A 19,149-nucleotide genomic window follows, 5' to 3' on the forward strand; every position below is an offset into this window, starting at 1 on the left:
GAGGCCAGCTTCCCCAGGACAGCATGCAGCCAGCAGGGAGCCACCCGCAGGCCTCAGAGTGGCAGACATCCTTTATCACGAGCGGAATCGTTTGGCTCGGACGGGCTCGAGGCCAGCCGGCCTGGGCCACGAGCCGGTCTCCCCTCCTCGGGAGCAGGGCAGCCCTCCGTGGCCGCCTGGCGCTGCGGCCTCCCGTGTTTATCTAACTTCCCTGACCCTGGCGAGCGCGCGCTGCCTTTTTCTTCCTTTCTCAAAAACCAGGACACAATAGGAAGCGTTTCCTTGAACTTATTAAAAAATCCAGACTTGTAAATTAATTTGTTCGTGTTGTACAAAGGCAGTGCAGATGGACTCATTAGCATGCACACAACAAATAATTATAGATGAATTTTTAGCTGGCCTGCCTAATGCGCTTGCTGGGTTAATTATGTCAATGTATAATTACATCAGCCCGGGGAGACATAATGGCATACCCTGCTGAGCAGGCCCTGCCTAATGACGGGGCGTGGGGGCTGCTGACAGAGGAACGCCGCCGCGGCATCCCCGTGCACCTGCTTACCTCGGCACAGGCTCCCATTGTCCGAGCCTCCCGCCACCTAAACAGGCGACAGCAGGATAAATCGGAGCGTTGCCTTGTTCCAGCCAGACCTGAAGGTCCCGTGTACAGGCGCTGCCCCGTTTCTTCCATGAGCAGATATTTACAGGGTGGGCTTGTGTGTCAGGCTGTGTGCCAGGGACAAGGGGTCCGGTGGTGGGGAGGAAGGGAGGCAAAAACAGGTACAGTCCTTGCCCCCCCCGTGGAGTTCGCGGTCCCATGGTGTCCATCAGGTAGGCCTGCGAACGAACGTGCCGTAGCTGCAGCAGGCGCCGTGAGGGAAGGGCAGGCAGCACATATTAGAGGGCCAACTAGTCAGGGAGGACTTCCTGGAAGGAGTGATGTTGGAGTTGCAATATGGAAGACAAGTATTAACTAGCTAAAGGGAGTAAGGGAGGGAAGGGTGTTCCCTGCAGAGGCTCCTAGACCGAGGCCCTGAGGTGGGTAGGTGCCCATCAGGGACCGAGAAGGAAGCCCGCGCGGCTGGAGCTCAGACAGACAGGAACAGCGAGGGCTTCTGTTTATTCTCAGCCGATCATCATCATAGCCCCATGCAGTTTGCTGCTTTTATTGTGGGGCACAGAGAGGTAGAGTTGCTTACCAAGGTTGCACAGCTTCCCAAGAAGCAAATGTGGATTAGACCAGGGTGCAGGGATGTCTGACTTACAGTCCGTGCTCTTAATCCTCCTCCAGGACAGTGAGTGGTCAAGCGCGTGCTGGCAGGAGACTCCAGGGAAGTGACCAGAAAGAAAGGGCTCCAGTATATTAGAAAGAACTAGACCAGCCCCTAGGCCCCTTGGCCTAGGCGGAGGAGCCTGCCTTTCCTGGTCCACAGGGACACTGGCGCTGCCGGGGCTGGGATGTGCACACACCAGGACAGGAAGCTTTGTGGTATCGGAGCGAGAGACCCAGAGCCTAGTGTCACCTTCAACCCTGCAGAGGTCTCCTGGCTTCTCTGAGCCTCAGTTTCCTCACCTATGAGAATGAGTTGGATCCAAACTGGCCTCCAGGGGGCACTGTGAGGATCATGGTAGCCCCTTCCTCTGAGTGGGTTTTTAACCTGGAAGGCGCCTCACTGGCCTCTGGAATTGTCCAGGTGTCACTGGTACCTGCGCTGGGCGGGGGCAGTTGGGGAAAGCGTCCTGGAGGAAGTGGGCTGGACTCCAGAGTGGAAGGAGGACGTGCTTGCTGGGTGAAGGTTGGGAGAGGGAACCAAGTTCCACACTCCTCACCTTTTAGCACCCGGGCAGCTGGCAGGCGTCTTCCCCCCGGCGTACACTTTGCCCCCCAGAAAAGCTGGTATTTCATCCGCGGCGCACGTCATAAACGATGGTGTGCCCGGCCAGGTCGGCGAGAAGTGGCCGCAGAGGACTATGCACGTGAGGATGTCACGGGGGAAGCAGGAAGGGATGCAGCCAGGCAGCATCCCGGACCCCCCATGGGCTGAGGAAGCGCTAGGTGAGGCCATGGGGGTGTCAGAGTTGGCACTCAGAGCAGTCCTGCCTCAGTATCCCCGCTGCACACAGGCATCGTAGGGGGAGGCTGTGGGAGGGGTGGCCTCAGAGCGATGGACCTCAGAGCATGGTGTCTGGGTCCCTGCTCGTTGACATTCCCTCTGGCCGGAGGTCTGCAAGGCACAGTCTCCTGGCTGCCACAGATGGCATCATAGAATCGAGAAATGCGGTTATCGTGACAATTGTTATTGTTGTTATCCCATCTGGGCAGGACACCCACCCCATGGGGACAGCACGCACTCCCCCAAGCAGGAGCCCAGAGGGGGCTGCTCCTTTGTCAAGCAGAAAGTCCACGTTGCTCCCCATAAGCCACCAGGGTGACTCCAGGTGGCTCTCATGGATGGTCCCCCAGCTCACCAGGGAGGGACCCGAAGCCGCAGGCTGGGCATCCCGTCCACAGGGCTCTCAGCACCCCATCTCCTCTCTCTGCACAGACCCCGTGCCTGTGTTCGAAGCGGTTCGCAGCCTAGACGACAACAGACTGCAGCCCCCCAGCTTCAACCCCAGTGGGCAGCCCCGGCGAGACCTCCACGCTTCGTGGAAGAGGAACCCTGAGCTCCTTGGCCCCAAAGGTACCGCTAAGGCTTCATGGGATTCTGTGACAAACGACTGGGCAGCAGGTCTTCAGCGGGCGAACTCGGCCACCCTTGGCACGGAGGTGGGGCCGGTGAACTGGGCTTTATCATTCTAGGTGGGGGGAGGGGGGTAAGATGACACTACTGCTGGAACACATGAGCCCCAAAGCTCAGAGAATGTGGAGGTCACACTGAGGTTTATGGGGTGCAAGCCAGGAAGTGGCATACATCACTTCCACCCACATTGGCCAAAACGCAGGGGTGTGATAGCACCCCTCTGCAAAGGAACCTGGGAAATGTGGTCTGGCTGTGTGTCCTGGAGCAGAGGGACTCGGGATGGCAGGACGCACAGCACCGGCACAGGTGTGGGGAGATGAGCTGGAGCCTTAAGAATACCTGAGCCAGGCCGGGCGCGGTGGCTCACGCCTGTAATCCTAGCACTCTGGGAGGCCGCGGCGGGTGGATTACTCAAGGTCAGGAGTTCGAAACCAGCCTGAGCAAGAGTGAGACCCCGTCTCTACTATAAATTAAAAAAGAAATTAATTGGTCATAGAAAAAATTAGCCGGGCATGGTGGCGCATGCCCGTAGTCCCAGCTACTTGGGAGGCTGAGGCAGGAGGATTGCTTGAGCCCAGGAGTTTGAGGTTGCTGTGAGCTAGGCTGACGCCACAGCACTCACTCTAGCCTGGGCAACAAAGCGAGACTCTGTCTCAAAAAAAAAAAAAGAATACCTGAGCCAGTGGCAGGTTCTAGATGACATCCGTTTTTCCTTTCTGCCTCTGGACTGAGAGTGTATGGTCATGGGCCCTTGGAGCCCCTGAATCTTAGTGTTGGGGTCTGAGCAGGGAGCGTGTGGTTGTGCCTTTGACCTTGTAAGCTTGGGACTCATGACGACCCAGACTGAGGGAGCCAGTGGTGGAGGTTACAGCCTGATATCCACACAGCAAGACAGGAGACCGGACCGGGGCCACACAAGCTCCTCACTGTCGCCCCCAGGACCCTGAGGCAGCAACAGTGAGGGCCCGAGGGGTGGGACAGCACAGCCCTGCAACCTCGTGACAGGAGACCAGACAGGCAGATGGCATCCTCACACGGTAGAATCGGGTCAGCCGTCACAATGAACAGACGACAGCTATGCTCGCCAACAGGTGAATCCTTGGGACTGAAGGACCTCATTGAGCACAGCACCCTTTCAACAAAAATCAAGAAACTGGCAGAGCTAAAAGTACAGTGTTTCAGTGTACATATATGACGATAAAAACTTTTTTAAAGCAAGAGAACGAGGAACGAGATTCAGCGAGGTGGTCACCCCTGGTGGGTGAGTCGGGGCTCAGCAGCGGGACGAGCAACCGTGCAGGGAAGGCCATCGGTGACGGTCTGACTGCTGGGAGCTCGCTGGGATGCGTGCCAGGCACTGGCCCAGACACGGGGACAGCTGGGAGTGAAACAAACGCACACGCCACCTCGTGGTGGTTACTTCCTACAAGGGAAGCTAGATGTCGACAAACGAATGGGTCAAATGTGTGGTCCGTCAGCTGCAGAGAAAACTCAGCCCAGGTTCCTGCCCTCAGTGGCTGCCCCGAGCGCCCTCTCCTCCCACAGTGACTCAGTGTTCCCCCCAGGACGAGCCGCCTCGGCGCCTGCCCGGGTGGACATGACAGGGCCCTACCACGTGGCTTCACCTGCAGGTGAGGCGGGGGCGACTGAGTGGCCGTGTGTGCCCCCAACATGGGGAGAGGAAAACAGTCTGGTGACTACTCAGTGAGTTAAACGCAGACTGCCGTGTCTGTGTTTAACGATGCCACTCTTAGGTCTGTCCCCAAAGAACTGAAAACTGCTCCAATGAAAACTCCTCCAGGGGCCGGGCGCGGTGGCTCACGCCTGTAATCCTAGCACTCTGGGAGGCCGAGGCGGGCGGATTGCTCAAGGTCAGGAGTTCAAAACCAGCCTGAGCGAGACCCCGTCTCTACCATAAAAACAGAAAGAAATTAATGGGCCAACTAATATATATAATATAAAAATCAGCCGGGCATGGTGGCTCGTGCCTGTAGTCCCAGCTACTCGGGAGGCTGAGGCAGGAGGATTGCTTGAGCCCAGGAGTTTGAGGTTGCTGTGAGCTAGGCTGACGCCACGGCACTCACTCTAGCCTAGGCAAGAAAGCGAGACTCTGTCTCAAAAAAAAAAAAAAACAACAAAAAAAAAACTCCTCCAGGAACGTGCAGAGCGGTGCTATTCACAGTGACCAAAGGGGAAACCAGTCGGATGTCCGTCCGCGGTGAGTGGGTAAACGCGGGTGGTCGGCCTGCGATGGAGCAGCGCGTGAGCGTGAAGCGCGGCGAAGTTGCTGCAGCGCGCCCGAGCCTGCGAACAGTGTGCCTGCCGGTGGCGAGACCAGAGAAAGGGCACGTGATGTAGGATCCCACTGCTGCGCAGTGCGCGGGACAGGCAAATCCGCAGAGACAGACAGTCGCTTAGCGGGTCCTGGGGGCCGAGGCGGGGGAAACAGAGGATGTTCAATGGCTGTGGCTTTCCTCCTGGGGCGATGACGATGTCCTGGAGTTAGTGGCGTTGATTGCACAAAAGCGCAGCTGTACTAAATATCGCTTTAGAATGGTTAAAAGGGTGAGTTTTACATTATGTATATGTTACCACAATTTTTTAAAAAAAAATGATAAGGCAGAGGAAACATGAGCTGGCAAGGAAGTTTCCAGGTGTGCGGTCCAAGGCTGTGGCGACAGGAACTCGATCCGTGTGCAGATGCGGGGCCGAGGGCCACCATGCTCCCCCACGCCCACATTTGGGAAGTCGATCACAGTTGATGATCGATCCAGCTTGCAGAAAGCCACTCCGGCTGTCACATGGCTCTCACCGATGTGTTTCCCTGTTCTTCTCCCTGCAGAGCAGAGAGAGGGGACGTTGCCTGCCGGGCCCACGCTGACCGAGGGGAGCCGCCTCCCAGGCATTCCTGGGAAAGCCCTCCTGACAGAAACCTTGCTGCAGAGAAATGAGGCAGAGAAACAAAAGTGAGGGAGGCTGAGGGACAGAGGAACAGGGGAGGGCGGGAGAACCCCTGGCTGGGAGGTGGGAACAGGAAAGTCTCCTGCCCAGGAACCAGCCTCAGGGAACCTGGGTGCGGGCTGGGACCCAGATGCTGGAAAGGGTGAGGGCTTCAGACTCCAGGCCTGGGTTGAGTGGCCAGCCCTGGGCGAGTCACATCACCCTTCTGAGCCTCAGTTTCCCCACATGGCAAATGGGCCTAGCAATGGCACGTTAGCATACGCCAGAGAAACAGAACCAGTAGGATGGTTTTTTATTAAGAGATGGCCCGAGGCCGGGCGTGGTGGCTCACACCTGTAATCCTAGCACTCTGAGAGACCGAGGTGGGTGGATTGCTCAAGGTTAGGAGTTCGAAACCAGCCTGAGCAAGAGCAAGACCCCATCTCTACTATAAATAGAAAGAAATTAATTGGCCAACTAAGATATATATAGAAAAAATTAGCCAGGCGTGGTGGCGCATGCCTATAGTCCCAGCTACTCGGGAGGCTGAGGCAGGCTTGAGCCCAGGAGTTTGAGGTTGCTGTGAGCTAGGCTGACACCATGTCACTCTAGCCTGGGCTACAGAGTAAGACTCTGTCTCAAAAAAAAAAAAAAAAAAGAGAGAGAGAGAGATGGCTCGCGCCTGTAATCCTAGCACTCTGGGAGGCTGAGGCAGGCAGATCGCTCGAGGTCAGGAGTTTGAAACCAGCCTGAGCAAGAGCGAAACCCTGTCTCTAGTATAAATAGAAAGAAATTAATTGGCCAACTAATACATAGAGAAAAAATTAGCCGGGCATGGTGGTGCATGCCTGTAGTCCCAGCTACTCGGGAGGCTGAGGCAGAAGTATTGCTTGAGCCCAGGAGTGTGAGGTTGCTGTGAGCTAGGCTGACGCCACGGCACTCACTCTAGCCTGGGCAAGTGTCCAGGCAAGTGTTTCAAAAAAAAAGATGCATTTTGAGGACTTAGCTCACACTGTATGGGGCTGGTAAGTCTGAACTGGGTAGAAGAGCAGGATCAGTGCTGCGGTCTCGAAGCAGAGCGTCGTCTTCCTCACTCTCTCCTGAGACCTTCAACTTACTGGGCGAGACCCACCCACGTGGTTGCAGATTGGCGTCAGCCGATTGTTGACATTAATCACACCTACAGGGTATCTTCACAGCCACCCCCAAATTAGCATGTGCTTGAATACCTGGGGGTGTAGCCTTGCCAGGTGGACACGACACAGTCACAGGTGGCATCCACTCCTACCCTGTGGGAGTAAAACCAGGCAGTGCCTGTCCTGGCATGTCCCGAAGTGGTGGCCTTTACCACTGGAGCGGTGGTGATAGCACCTGGGGTCATGCACCGTTTCCAGGACAGTTCTTTGGAAGGGGTGACATTTATCCTTTTATTCATTCATACTCCTTCCTTCCTTCATCACACATCTGTGGAGCCACCTGCCGTGTGCCAGGCCCTGTTCTAGGTGCTGGGGAACACGGCTATGACAACACACGTGGACAAAACTCCCTGCCGCCCTGGAGTTTTCTTTGTAGCGAGGAAAATACCTGAATAAACAAGATAAATACCTTGAGCCAGGTGACATCAGGCCTGGGTGTTGTGTGCACCCTCCCCCGACCAGCTTGGGCCCTGCTCTGTGGAGAGGCTTGAATCATACTGGAGCTGGCCCCCCACCCCGTGGAGTGGCTGAGCTTCCACGCTCCTGCCACAAAAATGGGGAGACAGGCCTCCTCCAGGACAGTAGCAGTAACCCTGACACTGAGGGAGTACCGGGTGCCAGCCACCACACTGAGCACCCACCAGAAACCCCATTCACAGACGGGGTAACTGAGGCCCAGAGAGGTAAAGTCACTTGTTGCTATAAATTTTGCTCCCAAAAATGTTGACAGAAGCTTAACAGTCCAGTCATAACATGGCAGCACAGCAGGACGGCCGAGCACGAGTGTCCTGTTTAAGGGCTCAGTGAGGAGCCTGGTGCCAATGACAGGCACAAGTGAGGAGACGGGAAGTGGGACGGGGCCCAGGCGCAGCCCGTCCCCGCAGCCACCAGCAGGCCTGGTCTCCCCACAGGGGCCTTCAGGAAGTACAAATCACTTTGGCGGCCAGACTGGGGGAGGCAGAGGAGAAAATCAAAGTCCTACATTCAGGTACGTGTCTGGCACAGCCTGGGACCGCCACACTCAGATGTTCTAGAAACAGGAGGGCAGGAGGGAGTTTGGGGAGGGGGAGAGCAGAGCTACCTCCCCTGGCGGGGGTCTGGGCCTCCAGTCCCCGGAGGCCATAGTGCTATGGAAAGAGGGTTTGAGAGAGTCGAGTCGGGGGCAGACATGATGTCCTCAGGGGCCAGCCGCCACCGAGCCAGGCGGGCTGGGGCACACTGGAGACACGGGCTGCAGCCAAGGCGGTTAGCTGCTGCTCCGCACCCGCTGGGCCCACGGTTTCGCACGGTTCACATGGCCAACCCTTCGCTTTAGTTCCTAGAGACATTGGAAATCTGGAATTTCACAGAATCTTGGCTGTGACATACATGAGTCTGTTGGCTTTATTGCTCCTCTGTCCCTTTTGCCTACCAAGTGGGGACAGCGGGGTGGTCGAGCTCATAGATAGACAGCCCCACTCCGGGCCTGGAGAGACTGTAGGGTGTGGGGGCTTGGACCCCTGGCCATGGGGCAACAACACCACAGTCCCCGCACCCGGCCTGGGCCCCCTGAGGTTCCTAGACCAGGTGTCCTCAAACTACGGCCGGCGGGCCCGTGCAGCCCGCCGAGGACATTTATCTGGCCCGCTGGGTGTTTTTGCCACCACTGCCTGTCTTGCTTAGCAGCCAACTCTTCTTGGGTGCACAGTGCGCATGTGTGGAATGTGTGCCGCACACTCCAACGGTCTGAGGGACAGTGAACTGGCCCCTGTTTAAAAAGTTTGAGGACCCCTGTCCTAGACCCTTAGAGTCGCTTCATCTGCCCTGCTGCCCCCCCTGCCCATTCCACGTCCTTCCCCCCAGCCTGGACCCCTGCAGGTGCAGGGAGCTCACTATCCGTCACCAGGTTTCACTGAGAAAAAGGAGAAAGTCTCCCGGACTACCCCACCCTCCTTCCGCCTGCCAGCCGCAGGGGACAGGTGCCACCTCCCTGGGGGCCTCGGCCTGCCCCACTCGGCCCCGGGGGCCTCACCCTGCTCCTTCGTCCTCTCCCAGCGTTAAAGGCCACGCAGGCGGAGCTGCTGGAGCTGCGGCGGAAATACGACGAGGAGGCGGCATCCAAGTAAGTGACGCCCGCTGAGGTGCCCCCCTCAGGGCTCTCAGACATGTTTCCTCCTCCTGACTCTGCCCAAGGCCCCTGTTTCATGAGGCACCTCTGTCCCCGGCCCCCGAGGCACACAGCCGCCCCAGTCACTTGCCGTGCCACTCGTGCTCCAGGACCTGGGTCGAGCAGGGGCTGCCGGGCAGTGGCCCCCGCCTTGCCCCAGCCTCTGGGGCTGTCCCTGGTCCCCAGCTCCACACTCCAGCCCTCAGGGGCAAGTGGCCTTCACCTCAGTTACTCCGCACTCAAACACTTCTTCAGGCTGTGAGAGATCGCTCATTCTGCAAACACGTGTTGAGCACCTACTGTTTATCCGGTGCCATGCTGGGTCCCTGGAGGAGACATGAGAAGATGACCCTATCAGAGGAAGAGAGGAGACAGGCAAAAACTGATGTGGGGTGATAAATTCATTCCTGTACACTATTGAGCACTGACTGTATGCCCTGTGCTATTCTCTGCATAGGTCAGTTCTTCGACAGGAAGAACCAGGGGCAGGAAGAAAGAATGGCAAGGGGAGCGTTGGGTCCTTTATCCAGGGTAGTCAGGGAGGACTCCCTAGAGGAGGTAGTTTTCAGGATAAGCCCTGAACAGTGAGGAGGAGAAGGGCCGTGAAGAATACTGGGAAGGGTGCTCCCATCAGCAGGAAAAGCCTGGGCCAAGAAAGGCCCTGAGCATGTGTGGAGCGCGTGTGTGGCCTTTAGTCCCCAAATGTTCCCCACAGGCCTCCCATGTCCCCCACCCCACAAGAGGCAGAGGGGGGCCTGTCCTGAGCCCCTTGGTGCTGGCTTCTGGAGGGGGTGGACAGCATGATGGACAAGTGCCCCCTGGGGGTGGTTAACAGAGCCACCCAGGAGGACACTTTGGAGCTGGGTGTAAAGCCCTGCGCACCCTCTCGAGGAAGGCTCCAGGCAGAAGGCACCTCGGGGAGGAAGGCCCAGGCCGTAGCTCTTCCGAGAGTGGCCCTGTGGGAGGTGGGCGGCCGGGCTGCGTGGAAGCGGTGCCGTGCGGGGTGCCTCTTCCCGCCTCCTGCAGCCTGGGTTCTTTCCTCCTACCCTCTCGGGTTCCGGCGGGGCTGCCGGGAGCCCTTCCTCAGGGTCTTGTCCTTACGTCTCAGGGCAGATGAAGTCGGCCTGATCATGACCAACCTGGAGAAAGCCAATCAGGTGAGGAGGCGCCGGAGTGGGGCCGGCCGGGTGGCAGGCGGGGCTGAGCGTGAGCAATACTTACTGAACTATGCGTGTGCCGCCCAGCGCGCCGGGGTGGCTAGGGCCCCGTCTTCGCCCTCGCCGACCTCTGGGCCAGGGCGGGGTGGGGTGCGCTGCAGACAGACACACCAGGAAATAGTGACCTAGGCAGCGTCACAGGGAGGGGCCCTACCCAGACTGCAGGGGTCCTGGAAGACGTCCTGAAGGAAAGGACCGGAAGCTGAGGCCTGAAGGGCTCCGAGGGACGGCTAAAGGGATGGCAGGGGCGGAGCCGGGAGCGGGGAGCCAGCCTGGTGGCCATAGGGCAGTAATTCAGAGATCCCGGGATGCGCTGGGACAGTCATCTCTCCCAAAACAGACTGCGTGAGGAGCTGGGGGTGGTGATGGGACTTGCCAGAGGCTGCTTCTCTCCCTTCCTCCCTGCCCACCTGAGGTCTCCTGCAGCCCCTCACTCGGTCCCAGCCATGCTCGATGAGTACTGGGTGGACCCTCAGCCTCCCCCGGGTCCCCATCGTCCAGCCCCAGCCCTGGTCCCAAGTGTCGGCGTTCACATTGTGAGTGGGGTTCCTGCGTCCTACCTTCCTCTGACTTCAGACGTGGCAGAGTCAGGCAGGCCTTTGAAAGGCGGTGGGTCTCCGCCATGGGAACCCAGTCCTGAGTGTCATGTGCTCACTACACCTGTGCCCCGGCTCCCTGCAGTGCCAGCAGCCAGGGGCCAGAGCCAGCAGGACCTCAAGCCCTCTGTCCCTGGGTCTGTCTTCCTGCCTGGGGGTGGAAGGAGACACCTGTGCACCCCAAGGTCCGAGGGCCCACTCCACGGCAGGGCAGGCACTCGTTTTCCCGGAGGTGGATGAGGTGGCCTCTTGGAGGACACTTTGAAGCTGGATTTTATAGTCCTGGCACCGTCCCCTTGAAAAAGGGCATCCAGGAGAAGGCACAGCAGGGACAGAGGCCCAAGGTGTGGCCCTGTGGGCATAGGGCAGGGGCACTCACCCCTCCTGCAGAGGAAGCCTGTGTAAGAGGGTTGGGCCTGAGTCCCTGGGAAACCACCAGAAGATGCAGGCCCAGCCCGGCCCACTGTCCCTGCCCCATAGGCGCGGGACTTCCAGCTGGGCCCCTGGGCTGGGCTGGCAGTGCTGAGGCCCCATGAACCCCCACCCACACCCCCATAGGAGAAGCGTCCCCTATTGAGGGTCAGGGAGCCCAGAGACGGGGCCAGGTGACAGTGACAGTGGTGGTGGTGATCACAGTGGCTTCCCTGGGCTTAGCTCCAACATATTTTTCTGAAGCAATCACGGGTTACATAGAGGTTTAGTTTAGTTTTTGAGTAGGTAATCATTTGCGTAGTTCAAAACTCACACAGGGCCATTCAGGCATATCTGGGAAACTCTGCCTCTCCTATTTCTTCTCCCCCCGAAGCCACCTCTCTTACCAGCTTCTGGGTTCCCCTTCCAGAAATAGACGATCCATTCACAAGTCCATGAATAAATCTATTTGTAAACAAAACCCTGAGATACTGCATATACCATCCTAAACCTTTTTCTCCATACGTTGGTATCGTCAAGCTCATTCCACGTCTGTGTAAAGCAGCTCCTTCCGCTGCACAGTGCCCCTCCGCTGGGATGCTCCATCGTCCAGCCCAGGGGACAGCAAACTTTCCGTAAAGGGTCAGAGGAAATATTTTCAGCTTTGTACGCCATGCAGTCTCTGTCACAGATACGCAGTTTTGCCGTCACAGTGCGCAGGCATAGACAGTATGTAAACAAATGAACGTGGTTGTGTTCAAATAAAACTTGCATGATAATAACTATGTATGAAAGTTTGCCCCTGATCCTTACCCCTGGGGTGACAAAATGAGAACCAGAACCAAGTCTGTGCTGTCGGCGAGGACCCCTCAATTACACATCTGGGTGGGTGTGTGGGAGACGGAACTTCTGAGAGAGGGAGAGAAAGAATCTGTCTCCCTAGTGTCTCCGTAGATAGGAGGAGGAGGAGATAGGAGGAGGATCCCTGGCCTTAGCCTTTGCGATGTCAATACATCTCTCCAGGGCAAGCTAAGACTAGTGGCTTTAAAACCTGGGTTTCCCGCCCCGGGCTGTCTCCACAGTGTGTGTCTCACCTGCCCTTGACATCCAAACACAGACCTCCAGCGCGGGCAGATTCTCTGCAGTTCTTGCAAGCTGATGAGTCATGAGTTGACTTTCCAAGGTTTCTCCTTTAAACCTAGATCTCAAGTTTCCATCAAAGTTCTAACTGCAGAAACATGAAAAGATTTTCCCCACAGGCCCGCACACCCAAAACCCTTCCCACAACAAAATTGACTTGAACCATTTCTGAGACAATGCAGAATACCAATAAACAAACAGATAATAAACCAATTAAGGCCGGGCGCGGTGGGTCACGCCTGTAATCCTAGCTCTCTGGGAGGCCGAGGCGGCGGATTGCTCAAGGTCAGGAGTTCAAAACCAGCCTGAGCAAGAGCGAGACCCCGTCTCTACTATAAATAGAAACAAATTAATTGGCCAACTGATATATATAGAAAAAATTAGCTGGGCATAGTGGCGCATGCCTGTAGTCCCAGCTACTCGGGAGGCTGAGGCAGGAGGATCGCTTGAGCCCAGGAGTCTGAGGTTGCTATGAGCTAGGCTGACGCCATGGCACTCACTCTAGCCTGGACAACAAAGCGAGACTCTGTCTCAAAAATAAATAAATAAATAAATAAACTAATTAACACGTGAACATGAATGTGTGTGGGTCTCCGCATGCACACAGTGAGCATAGCATTGATTTGCAAGGTCAGCATATAATTAAACATGATCACTATGATCTGCTTCGTCAGCTGAGGGCAAAACTATGGCCATAGCTCTTTTATTTTTTCAAGTAATATACCCTGATGTTAATAAAGTAAACTGATTATCAACACATTTATATATGTCAGGCACCAAGCTAAGATATCCAGTAAGTTGCATCTTGCTAAATCACTTAATTTGCAACACAACCCTATGAGATAGTTGTATGTATGTATGTATGTATGTATGTATGTATGTATGTATTTATTTATTTATTTATTTATTGAGACAGAGTTTCACTTTGTTGCCCAGGCTAGAGTGCCCTGGCATCATGCTAGCTCACAGCAATCTCAAACTCAAGCAATACTCCTGCCTCAGCCTCCTGAGTAGCTGGGACTACAGGCATGCACCACCATGCCCGGCTAATTTTTTCTATATATTTTTAGTTGGCCAATTAATTTCTTTCTATTTTTAGTAGACGGGGTCTTGCTCTTACTCAGGCTGGTCTAGAACTCCTGACCTTGAGCGATCGACCCACCTCGGCCTCCTAGAGTGCTAGGATTACAGGCATGAGCCACCGTGTCCGGCCTTGTTTTATTTATTTATTTAATTTTTATTTTTTTTGGAGACAGAGTCTTGCTTTGTTGCCCAGGCTAGAGTGAGTGCCGTGGTGTCAGCCTAGCTCACAGCAACCTCCAACTCCTGGGCTCAAGCGATCCTTCTGCCTTAGCCTCCCAAGTAGCTGGTACTACAGGCATGCACCACCATGCCCGGCTAATTTTTTTTTCTATATATATTAGTTGGCCAATTAATTTCTTTCTATTTGTAGTAGAGACGGGGTCTCGGTCTTGCTCAGGCTAGTTTCCAACTCCTGACCTCAAGTAATCCGCCCACCTTGGCCTCCCGGAGTGCTAGGATTACAGGCCTGAGCCACCACGTCCAGCCTTGTTTTAATTTTTTAAGAGACAGAGTCTCACTCTGTTCCCCAGACTGGCATGCAGTGGTATTATCATAGCTCACTGCAACTTTGAACTCCTGGGCTCAAGCGATCCTCCTGTCTCAGTCTCCTGGGTAGCTGGCACTACAGGCGTGCACCACCACGCCCAGCTAATTTTTTAATTTTTGGTAGAGGTTAGATCTTGCTATGTTGACCAGACTGATCTTGAATTCCTGGCCTCAAGCGATCCTCCCACCTTGGCCTCCCACAATGCTGGGATTACAGCGATAGTTGCTCTCATAATCCCCATTTTACAAATAGGGAAACTGAGGCTGGAGAGACAAAGTCTCTTGCCCAAGGTCACATAATCAGAAAGTGTCAAAATAGGGATTTCAGCCTAGATTTCTCTCTAAAGCTACGAAGCTACATCGTTAACATCTGAGTGCTTAATTCCAGGCATTTTTCTTACAAATTATTGAAGAGTTAAGATCTACCATAGACCCAATTTAGTAAACTGCCATGTTCTGATTTTAACCACTCAGAAGCCCTCTGCAATAGGTGTTTTCATTGCCCCCATTTCACAAAAGGGAAACTGAGACCACGGGAGGAGAAGTGACTTGCCCAGGGGCCTGTAACAGCCCGTGGGCTGGGAAGTCACCTCTGCACATGCCCATTCTCGGACTCATTCCATACCAGGTGTCATGAGAGCTAGTAGAGATTCTTTCTTCTTTCTTTTTTTTTTTTTTTTTCTTTATTTTTCCCTTTTAGAGACAGGGTCTCTCTCTGTTGCCCAGGCTGGTCTCAAACTCCTGGCCTCAAGCAATCCTCCCATCTCAGCCTCCCAAAGTGCTGGGCTTATAGATGTGAGCCCCTATGCCAGGACTTGCCCAACTAAATTCTAACCTTCTGGCTAGCCAGGCCTAAAGGTTACATGGCAGGCAGAAGAGCCTAGAAATGTGTGAAAACTTGCCAGTCCCACCATTTGGGAAATATTGTGACTCCTCTTGGGGTTCCAAGCACCCCAGGGGAACCCAGGACCTCTGGGGGAGGGGGTTCTTCCTGTCACTTCTCAGGAGTGACACAGGCACAGGGCCTGCTATTTCTTTTTTCCAGCCCAGAGCTCTGTGACTGGCCTTCATAGCTCCAGGACTGGATCCAGGACCAGGAAAGGAGGACCCCAGGCCCTTGGAGACCAGCCACCCCAGCCCCTTCCTGGACAGGGTGGGGCCCCACAGGGCCATGCTCAGCTGCTGACCATTCTCACCCCTCTCCTCCCCAGCGAGCAGAGGCTGCCCAGCGCGAGGTGGAAAGTCTCCGGGAACAGCTGGCCTCTGTCAACAGCTCCATCCGCCTGGCTTGCTGCTCCCCCCAGGGGCCCAGTGGGGTAAGGATGGGGTTGTGGGGCGGGGGTGGGGGGGTGAGCAGAGGGAAAGATTGGGCAAGGCCATGTTTGGGGGTATGAACAGGTGAGGGACAATTTTGTAGTTGATCACGTGTGACTGTGTGACATTGGGAGCGTGAATGTGTGTGGGTCTCCGTGGGCATATAGCAGACACAGTGTCTTTGTTGTCAGGTCATTGCGTTGTTAAACATAATTACTGTGGCTTGCTTTACCAGCTTAGGGTAAAATTACAGCCACACTTCTTTAAAACTAGAAGTTTTAAAGGGTCAGAGCTCAAGTTTCCATACACCTTTGATTGACAGGAAGCCTAGTCTCTTCCTTTGGAGGCCTCCCTCACCCCCAGTTGTTAACGGATGCCCAGAACTTCGTTCCTGTTGCCAGATACCCCAGTAAAGAAATCATGAAGAGTTTGAGCAATGCCGTAGCAGTGCAGGTCTGGTGACTACCACCAGGCGGCGCTGTTGACCACTGGTCTCACACAGCTTGGTGTACATGGGGGCTAGTGATCCCCTTGCTGGTCTTTAATCCCTGCCAGGACTGCAGTGGGGCCACATCCCAGGGTCTGAAGTTCAACACTCATGCTCAGTCATTGGTTCCCAAAACATGCCAGGGTGATTCCAGTGGTGTTTCCCACCCCAGCCACATGCTATGAAGAGCCAGCTTTCGGTCATCAACCCTGAGGTTCCTGTGTTAATTCTAGTTAATCAAGTCACCTTTCTCCTTCCTTCTGGTTCCTGGCCCTTTGGGGTCCTGCTGTCATTTCCTGCCAAGGGATTTTAATCGGGGCCACCCCAACTTACCCTTCTGTCATATATTAGCCATCTCTATCCCAGCTCTCCCAGAAAGCCTTGGGTTCCTTATGTAAATTGGCCTGAGTTCTTTCCAGATCTTTGCATACGGAGGGATTAGATTCAGGGTTCCTTATGTAGTAACAGGTCTGCTCCAGGGCAATTTGCAGTGTACACCCATGAATCCGAATTGGCCAGCATCATGTCACTTCACCTGACACCCTGATACACAGTCCCAGGTGTTCAGCTCTCTTTCTGTTTGAACATTGGAATGCTCAGACATGTGTTACTGCACATACGTGTGTCTACTCGTGACCTTTGGGCAACTGACTGTGCCTCAGTTTCCTCATCTGTACAAGTAACACCTGCCTTATAGGGCTATTGAAAGGATTGCATGTAAAGTATCTGAAATGGTGCTTGGGTCATAGTATATGCTCAGTAAATACTTGATGCTACTATTAGTAGTAGTACTATGTTTTGGGTATGTCTGGGGTGTTTTTGCCCATGGGAGCATGTGGCCTCTTTGAGCATACACATGCTCGTGTGTTTCTTGGTGACATGCCCATGTGAGTGTGACTCCTTGATGCCTGTGTATTTCTGTGTGTGTGCATGTCAGCATAAGTGTTCAGGAAGGTGTAAGGGTCAGTGTGTGTTGTGACTGTAGGTGTGTCCCAGGACTCAGCGTATGTGTGTGTCCATGTGCCTGGGTCATTACACAACCCAGAGAGACTGAACACAGGAGAGAGGGGTGAGAGCAGGAGAGCTCATGAGGACGCCTCCGAGAGGAATCCACCAGTGGTTCTTAATTAACCCCCGTGGAACCCGCCAAACGCCTGTGCTAATCAGCCGAGGGAACTTTGCTGGTTTGGGGAGTGTACATTTCTGAGCACAACCGTGGTGCTCGATGCTAATTAATTTAATGTATTAATGGCATCCGCTTCCTGTTTTAATTGGCATTTATCTCCATGGAAGAAAGCTGGGGTTGGTAGTAGTGGGTTGGTTTTTGTGTTGTTGTTGTTGTTGTTGTTTTAATGCTGCTTAGGTTTATTTGTAACTGAGCCTGAGACCAGCGTGCCTTCAGCTCCCTCAAACAGAAACTTGTCCATCTTCATCCAGGACACAGGTCATTTCCTCAAACCTGGAGTAGCCGTGGGTCTTGAGGCTATCAGCAAATGAGGAGGAAGGAACAACCCATAATGTGGCCTGTGGCTGCAAGGTCTCAAGTGCAGTCTTGAGGGTCCTATGTGTCCCTTGTTGCCTGGAATGTGGACATCCCCCTGGGTCAGGAGCTGGACTTGCTTTAGAAACCCAAACTTTTTTTATGTGCTGTTTCCTCTGCTGCAAAAACCTAATCCTACCATCCAGCTAACTATTTCCTTCTGTTCTTGTTGATCTTTTTTAATAAGTGTTTTAATTAGAATGTAACATGCATAAGGAAAGAGGTATATATCGTAAGCGTGCAGAACGTTGAATTTTGCGTTGTGAACACACCACTTACCAGCATTTAGACCAACCAGTTCTCGTTCTGCTTGGGATTCAGGGGCAGGAAGGCCCGCCCCATGGACCTCTGTCCCATGCCTCTCAGCCCCTCAAAACCCCTCTTTGCCTCCAGGATAAAGTGAACTTCACGCTGTGCTCAGGCCCTCGGCTGGAGGCAGCGCTGGCCTCCAAGGACAGGGAGATCCTGCGGCTGCTGAAGGACGTGCAGCACCTCCAGAACTCTCTGCAGGAGCTGGAGGAGACCTCCGCCAACCAGATCGCCGACCTGGAGCGGCAGCTCACGGCCAAGTCCGAGGCCATAGAGGTGGGTCTTGGGGAAGGAGGCAGACAGGCAGTAGACAGGTGGGCGTCCCCGGGCAGAAGGATAGCCCCAGCTGGTCCTCTGAGCACATAGACCAACCTCACCATCTTTCTTTGCTCTTCTAGAAGCTGGAAGAGAAGCTCCAGGCGCAGTCTGACTATGAAGAAATTAAAACGGAGCTGAGGTACTATGCGGAGTGGGGCTCCACAGACCCCCACGCTCCTCCCTGGCCAGTAGCATTGGGGACAGCAGCAAGGGGCCTTTGGCAAAGTTCATCATCTTTCTCCCTCCCGCCAGACCCACTCTTGTCTCCTCTCCACTGACACCTCGGGTATCAAAATTTCCCAGCACTTGGGGAGACCAAGGCTGGAGGATTGCTTGATATCAGGAGTTCCAGATCTGCCTGGGCAACATAACAAGACTCTGTCTCTACACAAAGTTTTAAGAACTAGCTGGGCTTGGCGAGCACCTGTATGTAGTCCCAGCTACCCAGGAGGCTGAGGCAGGAGGATCGCTCGAGCCCAGGAGTTCAAGGCTGCAGGGAGCTATGATCAGGCTGCTACACTGCAGCCTGGGTGACAGAGCGAGAGCCCATCTTTAAAAGAAATAACCATCCTCAGCCCTTTTTCATCAAGAGCTCCTGTAGGCGAATGTGCGAGGTAGAGGTAGCCGCCTCATGATGGGCGCACGTAAGCTCAAGCTGGCCAGAGGAGGGTCAGTTCAGGCAGCGCCCTCCAGGTGAGGTCACAACCTGCCAAGAAGCCTACCGCTTGCGGCCTGTTTCCGCAGCGAGTGCAGGCATGTGTGGGTCCGGGGGGGGGGGAGCATTGATTCCGAGTCAGGGAAGGGGGCAGGTCAGTGCCTCTGGCAAGGCCTTTCCTCCAGCCCAGGGGACCCGGCTGAGCTCAGACCTGCTCCGCTTTCTCCGGCAGCATCCTGAAGGCCATGAAGCTGGCTTCCAGCACCTGCAGCCTCCCCCAGGTGAGTGTCCCACAGCCGTCCCCGCGGGGCGGGCCGCCCAGAGAGCCTTCGCCAACCCTTTCGCCAACCACGTGCTCTCAGCCGTGCATCCTGTCTCCCCAGTGCATGGCCAAGCCCGACGACTCGCTGCTCATGGCGAAGGAGGCCTTCTTCCCCACGCAGAAATTCCTCCTGGAGAAGCCCAGTCTCTTGGCCAGCCCTGGTAGGGGAGGAGGGTGCTCTCGGGGCT

The 19,149-nt window shown here is 55.0% G+C and overlaps 1 protein-coding gene across 3 annotated transcripts in view; it reads left to right on the forward strand.

Moving 5' to 3' along the window:
• The window catches only part of CUX2 (cut like homeobox 2), a 238,487-nt gene that overhangs the window by 198,841 nt on the left and 20,497 nt on the right, over positions 1–19,149 (forward strand). For 2 of the 3 annotated variants that reach the window (XM_020283094.2, XM_020283091.2), the window contains 10 exons: positions 2,544–2,681; positions 5,584–5,707; positions 7,789–7,865; positions 8,912–8,978; positions 10,132–10,180; positions 15,228–15,332; positions 17,751–17,942; positions 18,065–18,123; positions 18,872–18,920; positions 19,002–19,122. In XM_020283094.2, the coding sequence (XP_020138683.2) occupies positions 2,544–2,681; positions 5,584–5,707; positions 7,789–7,865; positions 8,912–8,978; positions 10,132–10,180; positions 15,228–15,332; positions 17,751–17,942; positions 18,065–18,123; positions 18,872–18,920; positions 19,002–19,122 (981 nt within the window). The remainder of the gene's footprint in view (positions 1–2,543; positions 2,682–5,583; positions 5,708–7,788; positions 7,866–8,911; positions 8,979–10,131; positions 10,181–15,227; positions 15,333–17,750; positions 17,943–18,064; positions 18,124–18,871; positions 18,921–19,001; positions 19,123–19,149) is intronic. The other variant, XM_020283093.2, reaches the window with a different exon arrangement.

This window comes from Microcebus murinus, chromosome 22 (assembly GCF_040939455.1).
Source record: "Microcebus murinus isolate Inina chromosome 22, M.murinus_Inina_mat1.0, whole genome shotgun sequence".
Taxonomy (NCBI): Eukaryota; Metazoa; Chordata; class Mammalia; order Primates; family Cheirogaleidae; genus Microcebus; species Microcebus murinus.